The sequence below is a fragment of the Chenopodium quinoa genome, unplaced genomic scaffold, assembly GCF_001683475.1.
Source record: "Chenopodium quinoa cultivar QQ74 unplaced genomic scaffold, ASM168347v1, whole genome shotgun sequence".
NCBI classification, from domain to species: Eukaryota; Viridiplantae; Streptophyta; class Magnoliopsida; order Caryophyllales; family Amaranthaceae; genus Chenopodium; species Chenopodium quinoa.
In genome coordinates, this window is record NW_018744504.1 from 408,552 (window position 1) to 422,499 (window position 13,948).

Sequence of the window (13,948 nt, forward strand, 5' to 3'; positions counted from 1 at the left end):
ACGGCCAATAATTGTGGGAATTCCCAAGTACTTTCCATGCTCATCAACATGGCGCATCCCTAACAACTCAATCAACTCATTTTACTTTGACACACACACACCTTTGCTAAAGGACACCTCCGACTTCTCATAATTAATTTTCTGACCGGAAGCTACTTCATACGAGTTGAGTAAATCAACTATCTTCGAGCATTCCATACGGTTAGCCCTAGCAAAGAGTAAACTGTCATCTGCAAAAAATAAATGAGTAACCTCTGGCCCGTTCCTACTAGCCCGGATCCCGTGCAGAGCTCTAGTCTCCACTGCTTGTCGAATCATACCAGAGAGAGCGTCAGCAATCATAATGAATAAATAAGGGGAAAGCGGGTCACCTTGTCTCAGACCTCGGGAGGGGGAAATATCACCATAAACAGCACCATTGATGATAAAAGAGTACGACACCGTTGATACACACCTCATGGCAACTCTAACCCATTCATATGAGAATCCCATCTTCAATAATAATTTTTTGAGAAAAGGCCACTCCACCCTATCATATGCCTTGCTCATGTCCAGTTTCAGTGAGATTGACCCTTTTCGACTGGTGCTCCGTTTTTTCATAGTATGAAAAATTTCCAGGGCAATTAAAGCATTATCTGTAATCAGCCTCCCCGAGACAAAAGCACTCTGGTTTTCCGAGATAACAGTAGGAAGAATATTTTTCAATCGGAGGACAATTGCTTTTGACACAATTTTGTAGAGAACATTGCATAATGCAATGGGCCGGAACTCAGTCATAGTGTTCGGAGCATTAGTCTTCGGAATTAGAGCAATGTTTGTTTTGTTGATCGACTCCGGGGAAATAACTCCATGTAGGATCCCACTCACTTGACTCGTCACGTCGTCCCCAACAATGTGCCAAAATTTTTGATAAAATATGGCATGAATCCCATCCGGTCCAGGTGCTTTACAGGGGTGCATCTCACAAATAGCAGCATAAATCTCCTCTTTAGAGAAAGGTCGCAGTAATTCATCATTCTGCTCATTTGAAATTACCTCACTCACTGATTCAAGGACCCTAGAGCAGCCCTCCTGAGAAGGCATATATGAGGTAAACAAGTCCTTGTAGAAAATTGATACTACATTTTCCAGACCCTCCTCGTCATCTTGCCAAGTTCCTCCGGCATTAAATAACCCTTTAATCTCGTTCTTTTTCCTTCTCTGTGATGCTTTGTGGTGAAAATACTTAGTATTTCGATCCCCATCCTTAATTTCAGAAGAGCGAGATCGAAGATACCAATAAGCTTCTTGTTTGTCGAAGAGATCATCTAATTTCGCAGAGAGTGTAGAACACAACTTCAGGTTTTCATGTGACATAGCCCTCCCTTGCGCCTCCTTTAGAAGCTTCTCTGCCTCATCAATTTTTGTATCAAGGTTTTCAAATTTTTTGCTGCTCCACATCTTCAAAGACCTCATTAGCAACTCCAACCTATACGGCATCAGCATACCCGAAGAATCATCCCAAGCCTGCTTTACAGTAGCCTCACACGAGCTATCAAGGAGCCATCCGGTCTCAAATTTGAAGGATTTTTTGCCTCTCTTCCTCTTCCTTAAAGGCCGTTTGAGTCTAACAAGAATCGGAGTATGGTCCGATTTAAACCGGACAAGATGCTCAACATAAGCTTCGGGAAACAAGGAACACCAATCAGCATTACCACAGAAGCGATCCATTCTCTCTCGAACGATGATTCAAGTTTCAGTACTTTGTTCCCATGTGTACCAGATTCCCCCAAAACCCAGATCATGCAAATCACAAATTTTAAGTGTCTCACGAAAATCTGAAATTTCTCTTCGATCAGTGTTCGCACCCCCCTCTTTTTCCTCTGAGCTCAATATCTCATTATAGTCACCGCCAATCAGAAGAGGTTCCTGATAGTTCTCACAGAGTTCGCGAATTAGAGCCCAAGTTTTATGTTTATTAGAAGATTCAGGCCAACCATACAAACCAATGAATCTCCAATTACCATTAACAACAAAATTCACGTCACCACATATATGGTTTTGGGAGTACGACACAAGAGAAAAATCAACTTTATTACTATTCCAATAGAGGCATAGACCTCCTGACAAACCAATGCTGCTAACACTAAAGGCACAATCAAAACCAAGAGTAGATTTTTTATTTTCACAAGGAATCTTACTGATCTTCGTCTCAAACAAAAAGACAAGGTCCGGGGCAAGTGAAGTGCACCAATTATGTAGTGCTCGAACTGCTCGGGGGTTGCCAAATCCCCGACAGTTCCAGCATAAAGTACTCATGGCTGTTTGTGGGGTTGGGTTTCTCCAACACCCACTACTTTAGCAGAATTCAAGTCCCTCAGTCAATCTTTGCCTTCTTCTCTTGAGTTGCATGATTATTGGCAGGATCATTCGAACTCTCATGCAACCGCTTCCTAGAATCAGGCTCACCCCCTTCAGAAGTAGGTATAGTGGTACCTCTTTTTTGTGGCAGTTTCTTCCAGGTTTTCAGACCTGGTTTGTCAGCAATAAATTCGGTTGTATCCATATCAACATACTGCAGCTCCTTCGATTTTCCAGAAATAAATTGTGCCTCAAGATTAGTGAGGGCTTGAGGCTCAATTCGCTTATTAGTTGTTTCCAAAATGCTAGGCAAAAAATCAGCAGCATTATCAAATTGGGTATTGCCTGTAGAGCATCTTGGGGAAACTTCCCTGTAATCGGTGATCACTCCACCCTGGTTAGGAGACTCAAAGAGGAGTTTCCTTGCTGCCCCCGGAGGTCCTAGATTTATAATGTCAGGATCATTGTAACTAGGCCGTCTAGCAAAATTCTGTTCTTTAATTTTCTTTAGCATATTGCTTTCTCGAGCCCTCTCTGCCTCTGATGTGCGGTTCCTTTTGTGTGGTGAACCACGTAGAAAAGGACCATATTGAAAGACAACTTCATCTTTTACTGCTTCCATCGTATCCAAGAATTGACAATCACGCTCCGTGTGATCCAGTCTTCCACAGTAAAACAATAATCCGCCAATCTTTCATATTTCAAAGCTATCCATTTCGAAGAGGACTTCCCCGTCGCAATTCGCAGCCCTTTGTGAAGTGGTTTATCAATCTCCAATTGTACCTTGATGCGCATTACCTTTTCCCAGCCAAGAGGGTCCGAATCATCATACTCCAAGAATCCACCAAGGCAATTACCAATATCCTGTGCAACAGAGACTTTCCTCTTATTAAAAGGAACATCTTCTAGGTGCACCCAAAAAGGTGAGTGGGTGAAGGAGACCTCTGAAGGCTGTTCATCTCCCGAAATCTCTTTCAATACAACCAGTTTATTGTCAAAGAACCACGGACTGCCCTCTAGAACTCGGTTCTTCGACTCCACATTGAAAATTGAAACACAAATAAATTTCTTTCCACCATATGAATCGCAACCTCATCTTTTGCTCTCCATACTGAAAATAGGGTTCTTTTGAAGGCATCGATGTTGTAAGGTTTACTAGTCAATAATTTCCCAACCAAAGTTAAGGAAATTTGGGTATCCAATCCATCATCATTAGATTCATCAATATCACCCCCGATAATTATTCGTTCTTCTTTAGTCAAAGTTAATTCCTCCCACTCCTTGATCAAATCTGTCTCCATGATTCAATCGAAACAGGGGGCGAAAGTAGAATAAGCAGGATCACCAACAAAAACTACAAACAAAGCAGCCCTAATCAGGGACGAGGCACCAAGTCAACGAGGAACCTTAGGCGAGGGACAGAATCCTTTTACGTTTTCTCTCGGCCTAAATTTTATTGAATTTAGGGTAACTTTTATCCATTAATTTGCATTTTTTTAAATGACTGCAATTTGCAAAATACGAACTTTTAGGCTGCAATTTGTAATTTTTTTAAAATTGCTACAATTTGCAAAATACGAACTTTAAATGGCTGCAATTTGCAAATTTTCCAAAAGAAAAACATGTATATATCAATCAAGTTTAAATGAGAAGAGCAAATTTGTAGATCTCTCTCACTTTTCTAGATGAGCTACAAGTTAAAATCTAGGCATATGTAGCAAATTATATAGCTTAATTAAAATGTTATGTCATTTACAATTTTTAAGGGAGGCTTGAAATAAAAGGTTTTGGTGGCCTTTCGTACTCCTTACTTACCCAATCCACCCATAATAACAATGTATGGATGTCAACTACCTTAGTCTATTAAAGTCATAGAATTGACAATATTCAAAATCTGGATCGAGATGATGTTGACCTTTTGAGTTTTGATATATATTGATCTCAAGTCACGGATCGTGAATTCGTGATATTTGATTTGATTATATTCACAAGAACCCTCTAACATTACCTGTGTTTCTATCATTGTCCTCCATTTTAGAGAATGAAATGATTAAGTTGATCCTATTTTCACTACTACATTTTTTATCTATTGCAACCCCCAAATCCGTTGCATTAGGCGTCAAAATCCGTGGCATTAGGCCTAATGCAACGACCATGTACCGTGGCATCTGCTGGCGTTGCAGTAGGTATAATGCAACGGCATATGACACCTAATGCCACGGCTCCACTGATCCGTGGCAATAGACCAATACCTATTGCAACGGCATAACTTATCCGTGGCAATAGAGTACTGACTAATAATTATGATGAAATTGAACCTATTGCAACGGATGAAGCTAATTAATACAATGATAGGAGTACGTATCTACTGCAACGGATTGATCATTGAGTTTTTTTTTCTTTTTTTTTTGTTGGGATGAAATGGTAATATAATATTAATTAGTCAGTACAAATCTAAATATACTAACATAAACAAATTAAAGTATCATTTATATATAATAATTATAATGCAAAATACGTACATTACAGAATATTACTTGCCTATTTTTGGTATGACATACCCTACTAATAATAAATAAAAGTTAGATAATTAATTTGATCGTCCAAAATACAAATTGTCAACATATATATAAGCCGAAATATCCAAATCTTCACAAAGCCGGATCTTGAATAAGAGTCGCCAACATATATGCACCATTTGTTAGATGGCTAGTCACTATACTTCCGCTCCATTTCACTCCCCATGCACCTACACGTAAAATTGAAAAAAATAAAAGAAATATAATTAAACTAAATTATAAATTATAATAGACCAAGCCCACAATCAACATAGCTCAGATTATGGTTGTTTAAAAGATGGCAGCAAAGAATTTTTTTTTTTTACACAAAAAGGAAAATATTATTAATTTATAGTGGCAGTAGCCACATTTATTACCAAAAGATAAGCATTCCAAGTCTGAAAAACAAAATAGCACCCCGGAATATAACAAAGTACTAGCTAAATAACCAACAAGAAATAGAACTAAGTAGTAGTCAAAGGTATTCTGGAATCAAAAGCACCGATTCATGCACTGTAGGTGAACTAATTAAGTTGCCACCATTATTTCTGGAAGGGGCACAGTAGAAAAATTGTTAGAAGTGTGCACCTAAGAGAAGCTAAAAACTGTAAGTCTGTAAAGATGCCAAAATTTATACCAAGAATTTCCTTATCATTCTTCTCCCATCAATTAAAAAAAAAAAAAAAAAATCAATACGGTGCAGAAAATTAATGCCCCCGTACATTGCTTAAATTTTTTTTTTATACTGCGCCTGATTATGACCAAAAACAGTAACAGGGACAACCCAGCTAACCGTCCATGAAAACGAGTCTAGTGCCTCTCCATTAGCACAGCATAAGGACACACATAAGGAGATAACAATATAGATGTAGAAAAAGTTGCATGCAAACAATACTTTCATTCATTTACATCAATTATCTCACTACACATAATAAAGGCACCACCTGAACTAACTGAGGTACCAAGACGGAATAAGAGGTAAGAGCAGTCAAGAATTAAACACCAGAACTAACTCACTAAGAGGTAAGAGCAGTCAAGAACTGCAACCTCATTTAAGCAATACACAAATTCAGCATGCAACCTTGCAAGGAGTCAAAAAACCGTAACAGCTTTGTTCATGTGACACTTTTTACATTTATGCTTTTAGAGAAAATCGCAACCATAGTAAACAACAGATTAGCCAGAACCAAGCTGAAGAGAGAAATTATACCTTCTCAAGAATAGCCGATTGGTCATCCGTGTGAAATTTACCCATATACTTTAACATCTCTATTTTCATGTGACACTCAGCAACAATTACTCACAACCATTGAAAGTGTTAATTAAACTCTACCTGTGCTTGTAGATCATGCTGGTTGTGCACTTTTTTAGCAAATTCTTCTTCCCCGAGCTCAGCTTCATCACAGGCTATCTCTTCCCTGCAATTTACACCTTATCAAATCTCCAAAATTCATATTCATGGTATGTAGAAATTGTCACAATCGATAGAATAGACACTAGCATAGAAGAAAGTAGAAACAAGGCTAAGAATTGCTAGGTAGAGAATTTTCTAATGTCCCTGACTTTGCTACATGTATCATACACCACGAGAACGATGCTAAAGAGATGAATCAATGAGTAGGAGAAATTTAAGGGAGGAATTATACTCCTATGAGCTAGTAGATAAGTAAATGTAAGCCGACAAAGCCACCGCAAAAATTATTTAATAGAGCTATTATACAAATATAACAGGTTATCAACTTCACTAAGAGAAAGAAAGTAACAACAAAAAGGTAAATATGCAAGATTTACTTCATTATCCCCCTTTACTACTGCAGTATAAGGCCCTAGATCCTAGATCAACACACACCAAGGTATTCAACAAATAATAAGTTAGCTTGGACAAGATACTCATAACTAGATCAGTATTTAGTGATTCTGAAGTACAGAAAGGGCAACAAAAAAAAGAAAAAGAAAACTCACTTAGCCATTTATTCACATAATCACATATGAAGTACAAGGCAAGGTCATTGACTTCCCTAGTATCTTCTTCTAACCACACCCGTTTCCTCTTTATATTTCTTTATTTCTTTGTGTTTTTGCATTTAGCCAAAAAATGAATCTCAAAGCGTGGGGAAATAGAGTACACTAATATATATATATATATATATATATATATATATATATATATACAAAATCCAAGGAAGAGAAGATCACAAAAACCAGAAATCTCCTTCCACCTAATTGCAGCATCCTATGCAATAGTTTGAATATTATGTGTTGTGGCTAATGTTTCAACCACCTCCACAATGCAGTCCCTATCAATAAGCATAAAAACTGAATTAAATACTTCGTATGTACTAAATACAAAATATAAAACTGTCTAGTTATGAAATCTGAAACTAAAAGATAGCAGAGAAATGGCACACAAAATCCAATTATTAAAAGCTTATGGACATATTCCATATCATTGATATCAATTATAAAATCATTACACGATTATAGTTTCAAGAGAATAAAACATAACATTTGTGTTAATAATTGACAATGGTAATTATGCTCTACATGTACTAAGAATTATATCAAACAGTTATACCTCATAACTTTTTATGCACAACCCTTTGAGTTATAGAAGGGCAACTAGGTGCAAACATTATGCTTACACAAACCAATAAAAGGGATTTCAACCAATCCAAATTCCATCCATTACAACTAAGATTAATTTTTGGCAAGTTTAATCATTTAGAAAATTGGAATGCTTTCAGAAGAAAAAACACAAAAACTAGGACCTAAGTTTGAAGAGTTGACAAGCTTTTATGATATATAAATTATAAAAGCATAAATTGCCTCCAAAGCTAAGTTATCAATACTGACACCAAACCACTAGCAATCCTTGACACCCTCCAGAACCATCCAACTCATCGCCAAAGCCACCTGATTACGTCAACATCTTCTCACATCCCCTACAATACCCCACAGAGCATAACCACCATATTTAGGCCACCGGACGCCAAGTTTAACCACTGCCACTCTATACCATCAAATGACCTACAAGACCCACTACCTTCACCAAGCACAGATTCAAAAACCCCTTCACTCACCCTGTAGAGACTATTGCGCACACCTCCTGCACCCACTCATACCACTATAGACATCTCATGTATTTGGCAGACAGGACTTAAGATACACTATATAACTATGTAAGCAACTTCGAGAGAGGGCTTAGGATATACCCTCTCATACCAAATTAGTTTAATTAGAGACAGTTAAATGGCAGCAGTGGCGGACCCACGTGTAGTCATAGTGGGTCCGCGGACAACCTATTATTTTATTAAAAAAAAATAATAAGTATCAAATCTTTAGCTTGCAGCCTAGTGGTTTTTTCCCCATCCTACCACATACGAGATATGGGTTCGAATCCCATTACTCACATTTTTTTTTATTTTTTTTTTGGCTTTACAACATCATTTTCATGATTTAGAAAAGTCAGAAGGCAGAACACTGAACATATCCCCAAATCCCCAATTCCCCCAAAATTGAAACCCTAAGTCTCAAAGTCACCCAAATTGAAATCCGCAGCAGCCCCGTCCCAGTGCCCCCGTCGCCGTTCACCGTATCACCGGCAGCCTTTTCGTGCTTCTCCGTCAGGCGTGAGGCGTCCGTCAATCCGTCTGTGAGGTTGTCGTAGCGTCGTGCTCGTGCAGTGGCTCCCCAAATTCGATTTTTGTAAGTTAGTTTTAAACTTTTAATTTATATAATTACATTGCAATAAGATTATAGATTGATTAGATTCTATATGAAATCATCAATTTAAATGTTTAATTATCAAAATTATCAGTATATTTAATATCAGTGTATGAGTTTTTTTTTTTTTTTTTTTTTTTTTTTTTGGTTGAAATTTCTTGATTTGATTAGTGCTTGATATAGTATTAGGATCTATAGCTGCATACTTCAGGGTTCTTCAGGTTTATTGCTGCAATTTCCGTGTGAGTTACTTTTCATGAAATTTGCAACAACTCTTCAATTTTTGGTTGCTCAATATCTTACTTATCATAAGATGTAAGACGGTTTTGGGGGGATTTTTGTCAACCTCCTTTGTATGAATTTTCCGTGACTAAGCTTGAACTCGATGATGCTCAGGTAGTAAGTAGTCATTCCGTCCATTCTCCCTCCAAAAAATGCTATAGAAGAGTGAGAATGTGACAAGAAGAAAGTGACCAATATTGCTTATGAGCTTCGTGTTCCCATTCTGACTCCGAATTCTAATTTCTTTGCCAATTAAATCTGAGGATAGTATTATTTCTGTTTAATTGATAAATGATAATAGTTGTCCAACTTGCTTATTAGCTATTGAGAATGGTGATTGCTAATTTGGAGATTTGGGGTTTGGTGGACTGAAATTGAGGTCAATGGGCGTTTTTTTTATGATATTATTAGTTTTAATAACCTTGAGAGAACCCTACTTGTATGATTTATCTAATTCAACCTTTAACTTCAATTTCAGAATGAAAATAAAAACAACTCGAGATATTTCAAGTTTTTTTTACTAAAAAAGTGTCTACTCTTGTCACATTATTTCAAGCATGGATGATATTGTACATCGTTATCAAAATATGAAAACTCGTCGAGAGCAATTGTAATAAAATTAGTACTTTTTTAGTTGTAATATGAAATTGAATTACTTTATGAAATTAACTTTTTTATGTATTTTTTTTTGTCCATTATTCAAGCTTTGATTATTTTTTGATATTTTATGCGGTCGGTGGACGATGATGGGATGGGACAACCTATTATTTAAATCCTGGATTCGCCACTGAATGGCAGCACAAGATCTGATACTACAACTGTAGAGCAAAAAAGATTACCAGATCATTTTGAATTTACAGAATAGAGAAAACAGCAATACGTACAAGTATAGAGGTGTAGCAATAACTAATTTAAGAGCTAAAACCAATAACACAGTACAATATCAAACTATTTCCAAAGCTTTGCAAAATCAAATTCCAAGGGATCGGAATTGCAAAATCAGGCTGAAATCTTACTTGAACATTGACAAACACTTCATTAATTTTTAGCTTAAAGAGAGAAGAGGGAAAGAATACCGTGCATGTGGTAGTGAGGAGAGGAGTGGTAGTCTTAAATCTCTTCTCAGCTATAATCCAAAATCCTAGAAATCGAAGCACCGTAATGGATACCGCGACCACCGTCACCACCACCATCACCTCCATAAACCCTAGAATATGATAGTCGATGATGATTACAAATCAATTACAAATCCTTTTTTATAAATCAATTACCTAAAATCAAAAATATGAATATAAAACAAAAGCCAAGAGGCAAACCCTAGATTGTAAAATCGATAGTCGGTGATAATTTATAAGAAAAAAAAAAAGTACCCGAGAAGCTGATTCAATGGAGAACAAAAGGCCCAAAAGCCATTTCAGAGAAGAGCTTAATGTACGGCTTCAATGGAGAATTCAAAATACAACTTGAATGTAAAGGATTCAGAGTACTGCTTCATTGGACCAGAGAGGAAAGGATTCAGAGTACTACGTGCTTCAATGGACTTCAAAATTGGAGGAATCCCTAACCAAATGAATTGAAGAAGGGGAATTTGGAGATAAAAAAAAACCGAGGGGGTTAAAATATTTGGATACTTTAATTTAGAATTTCAAAATTTTGGGTATAAAATACGGAGGGAAAGAAAAAAATATTAAAACTTTAGCAGCCGTTGTGTTAGCTCTTATTGCCGTTGTATTAGCCCAATCTATTGCAACGGTATATAAGGGACCGTTGCAGTAGATATGATATATAATTGACTATTGTATTAGTTAACCCTACCGTTGCAATAGGCTATCTATTGCGACGACATTGAATAGGGCGTTGCAATAGCTCATTTTTTGGCGTTGCATTTGATCAAAAATGTAGTAATGTTTAAAGGTCCAGGAAAAAGAGAAAAAATAACTCTACCGACACAAAGTTAATAATGTTAAAAAAGTTATAAATTTAGTGGAACTAATTACTTCATTATATATACAAGTTTGGCTTGGCTTTTCTGATAAAATAAAATAAAGGTTTTATTAGATTGAGATATAGCTCGAGTGGTTAGAGCTCCTCTCCCGAATTCAAGAGGTCTTGGGATCGATTCTTATCACCCATCTTTGTGGCTCTCTAAACACCAAATAAAACCAAAAAAATTAAGGCCTATTTTGTCTATAAATATATTTCTAATATTTTTTCAATCATAAATAATTACTAAGATAAAATTCTTCCCTACGTCTTACAAATAAATGTCACATTTTGACTTAAATTTAGTAGTGCATCTCCAAGGTACACTATTGATCATAAAAAAAAAATTAAAAAAAAAAATCTTATAGTTCATAGTCCTAATTTGTTCACCTTATTTCACTTGTTTCAGGTGTAATAATAAGTTTAGTTTAGAAAAATGAAGTTTAATTTGATAATGGCCGATTATCCAATCCAAGTACAAAATACAACTAGTATAAGTTTTATAGATTCAAATAAGTAAAAAATTGTGAATAGAGTACACCCTAATAAAAATTATTAAAAATTGAAATAATCTCAAACAAGTTATATATACTAACAGTTTAATCAAAGATATATATAATAGTACTTGTATGAAACATTGAAACTCCAATCCATAGTTTACTAACGAATTACATTCAAAGATTATAAAGTTCAACCTTATAAATAGTAAAAATTTAGCACTTAATTATTTTAAGACAGATAGAATACGTGTCTCGGAAGATCTAGACTGTTCGGCGGATGCTTTCCCGTACCACTTCCTTAGTATACCGACCTAGTGGGAAATCATCAACAAGAAGGCCTTATTCAAGATAAGATTTCATCATCCTGCTAAAAAGCTTACTACTGAAATCGTGTAAGGATGCACATATGAATTGAAGTGAAATAATAGAGATTTATTTTTGTGTAGGAAAAAAAATTTTGAGCATGCCAAAACTTACAATGATAGTCATCAAACTTTAATATAATGGACAATTTCATGCATTCCACTATCACAATAATTCCTTAGTGGAAATCACATGGCATATAACAACCTTCACAAATGTACATGTCATAAAACCATAAACTAAAATTTTTATTAATTTTCTTGTACAAAAAAATTCGACCGTCACTCCACTTTTATGTAATGGTCTAATGGTTAGCATCTTACCACAAGGTTCACTTATTTTCTTACTATAAATATCCCTTTCATTCTTCTCTATATTTGAAACAAATCAAAATATGGCTCGTCTAAAATCTAATGCTTTACTAATTGTACTACTTGTTGCAACTTCTATTGTATTGAGTGAGAGTAGGATTGCAAGGAAGGACTTGGGTTTAGACCTTGGTGGTGTAGGGCTAGGGTTAGGCCTAGGGTTGGGTGTTGGTGGAGGATCTGGCTCTGGAGCCGGTGCTGGTGTTGGATCCGGTGGTTCAAGTTCTAGCTCGAGCTCTGCTTCATCTAGCTCAAGCTCAGATTCAGGTGGAGGAGGTGCAGGCTCTGAAGCAGGCTCCTATGCCGGGTCTAGTGCTGGGTCAGGCTCAAGATCACGAGGTGGTGGTCGTGGTGGAGGAGGCGGTGGTGGAGGTGGTGGAGGAGGAGGTGGCGGTGGTGGTTCGGGTCAAGGAAGTGGGTATGGACATGGTGAAGGTGGTGGACATGGTGGAGGGTATGGTGGTGGTGGGGACTAAATATGAAGTCTAAGCTAAATTTAAGTTGACATTCTTGTGTTAATTGAAAATGAGCTTTTAAGAGAGCTTGTTTATTATTGTTTAATGACTAGCAATGCAAGTTACCATGCATGGCAACATCTATGTACTTTAAAGAGTACACAAATAGAATAAAGTATATTTAAGGTTTCCCATTGTAGAAAGTCGATTTGCTTTGCTAGCTATATATAGTTTGCGTTTTTATTTACGCAGTGTGTTATTCATTGAATTGTAATGACGTCAAAAAAAGTTTATAATGAAAATTTCATTTTGCATCCTATATAAATCTCTTATTTAAACTCCTATATGTATAAATTGTAGCAACAATGAGAATAAGTACAATTTTTGCATAATGATACTAATGACTATGTATTGAAATGAAATAAGCGAAATTCCATAAGAGTATATGGTCCCTTTAAATAGGTTATGGCCTTGTTTGGCAAGTGGTTGTTGGTTGGTTCACTTGGCTTGTTTGACCAGGTGGTATGTTTGGCTGTTTATAATGACTTTTGAAATTGGCTGTTAAAGCTGGCTGTTTATAAAAGTGTTTGGTAAATTAATTGTTGGTAGTTGGTTGTTTATTAGATAATTTATGGGCCAACAAGCCAAAAACCAACAAAAAAGCTACTCAAAATAGCTTTTTCATTTTGGCTTAAAAGCCAGCTTTTTCACTGGTTAAAAAGCCAATTACCAAGCACACTTTTTGGCTGTTTGACCTCATAAAAAAGCCAAAAGCTAACCAAAAATCCATTTACCAAACATGGCCTATATATTTTTCGAGAGAGCTTTAGATTTTAAACGAGAAGTTCGTTAGATGACTGGCTAGCAAAGAGAGTATATGGTCCCTTTAAATAGGTTTTAGTTTGTATCTTTATTAAAACTGTTATGGAGTATAAGAGTACTAATCCAATTAGCAAGTACATGATGGGTGAGCATGCATATAGTTAACTACGGGAGTACTTATGTCACAAGTACTGGTATTAGGTATCTCAAGCGCGCATAAAGTAGGAGAGTTCGGTTGTCCACTTATAAGCTCAAAGGAGTATCAATAATAAAACCAATTATTGATGATAGTACGTAAGAGTAACTCCTCTACCTTAAAAAGTGAAACTATATTCTTTCAAAAAGAAAAATGAAAAAAAATGGTGGAACTATTATATTTCTCTTTTATTTTGTTTTTGAGATCCGGAGTCATGAAACACTCACAAGTGGGAATATAATGAGTTTCAACACATATACAACTACATATGTATGAAGTAGTATGGGTAGCTAATTAAGACTTTAAAAGTGAATAGCAACTACCTTATAGCGGCGGTAGCTTCACTAACATACTATAC

The 13,948-nt window shown here is 36.2% G+C and overlaps 1 protein-coding gene and 1 long non-coding RNA gene across 3 annotated transcripts; one reads left to right on the plus strand and one right to left on the minus strand.

The window, feature by feature from the left end:
• Window positions 1-4,809: 4,809 nt before the first annotated feature.
• On the minus strand, window positions 4,810-11,419 carry LOC110698295. Of its 2 annotated transcripts, XR_002506693.1 has the most exons (3): window positions 9,980-11,419; window positions 6,232-6,316; window positions 4,810-5,089 (listed from the first exon to the last, which is right to left on the minus strand). It is a non-coding gene; the product is annotated as an uncharacterized LOC110698295 (long non-coding RNA). The 2 variants fall into 2 exon arrangements; XR_002506694.1 differs by lacking the exons at window positions 6,232-6,316; window positions 9,980-11,419 and adding an exon at window positions 6,109-6,221.
• Window positions 11,420-12,099: 680 nt separating this feature from the next.
• LOC110698297 (glycine-rich cell wall structural protein 2-like) lies at window positions 12,100-12,891 on the plus strand. The gene has a single exon (XM_021875703.1). The coding sequence runs from the start codon at window positions 12,144-12,146 to the stop codon at window positions 12,591-12,593; it is 450 nt and encodes a 149-aa protein (XP_021731395.1). The 5' UTR covers window positions 12,100-12,143; the 3' UTR covers window positions 12,594-12,891.
• Window positions 12,892-13,948: the final 1,057 nt, after the last annotated feature.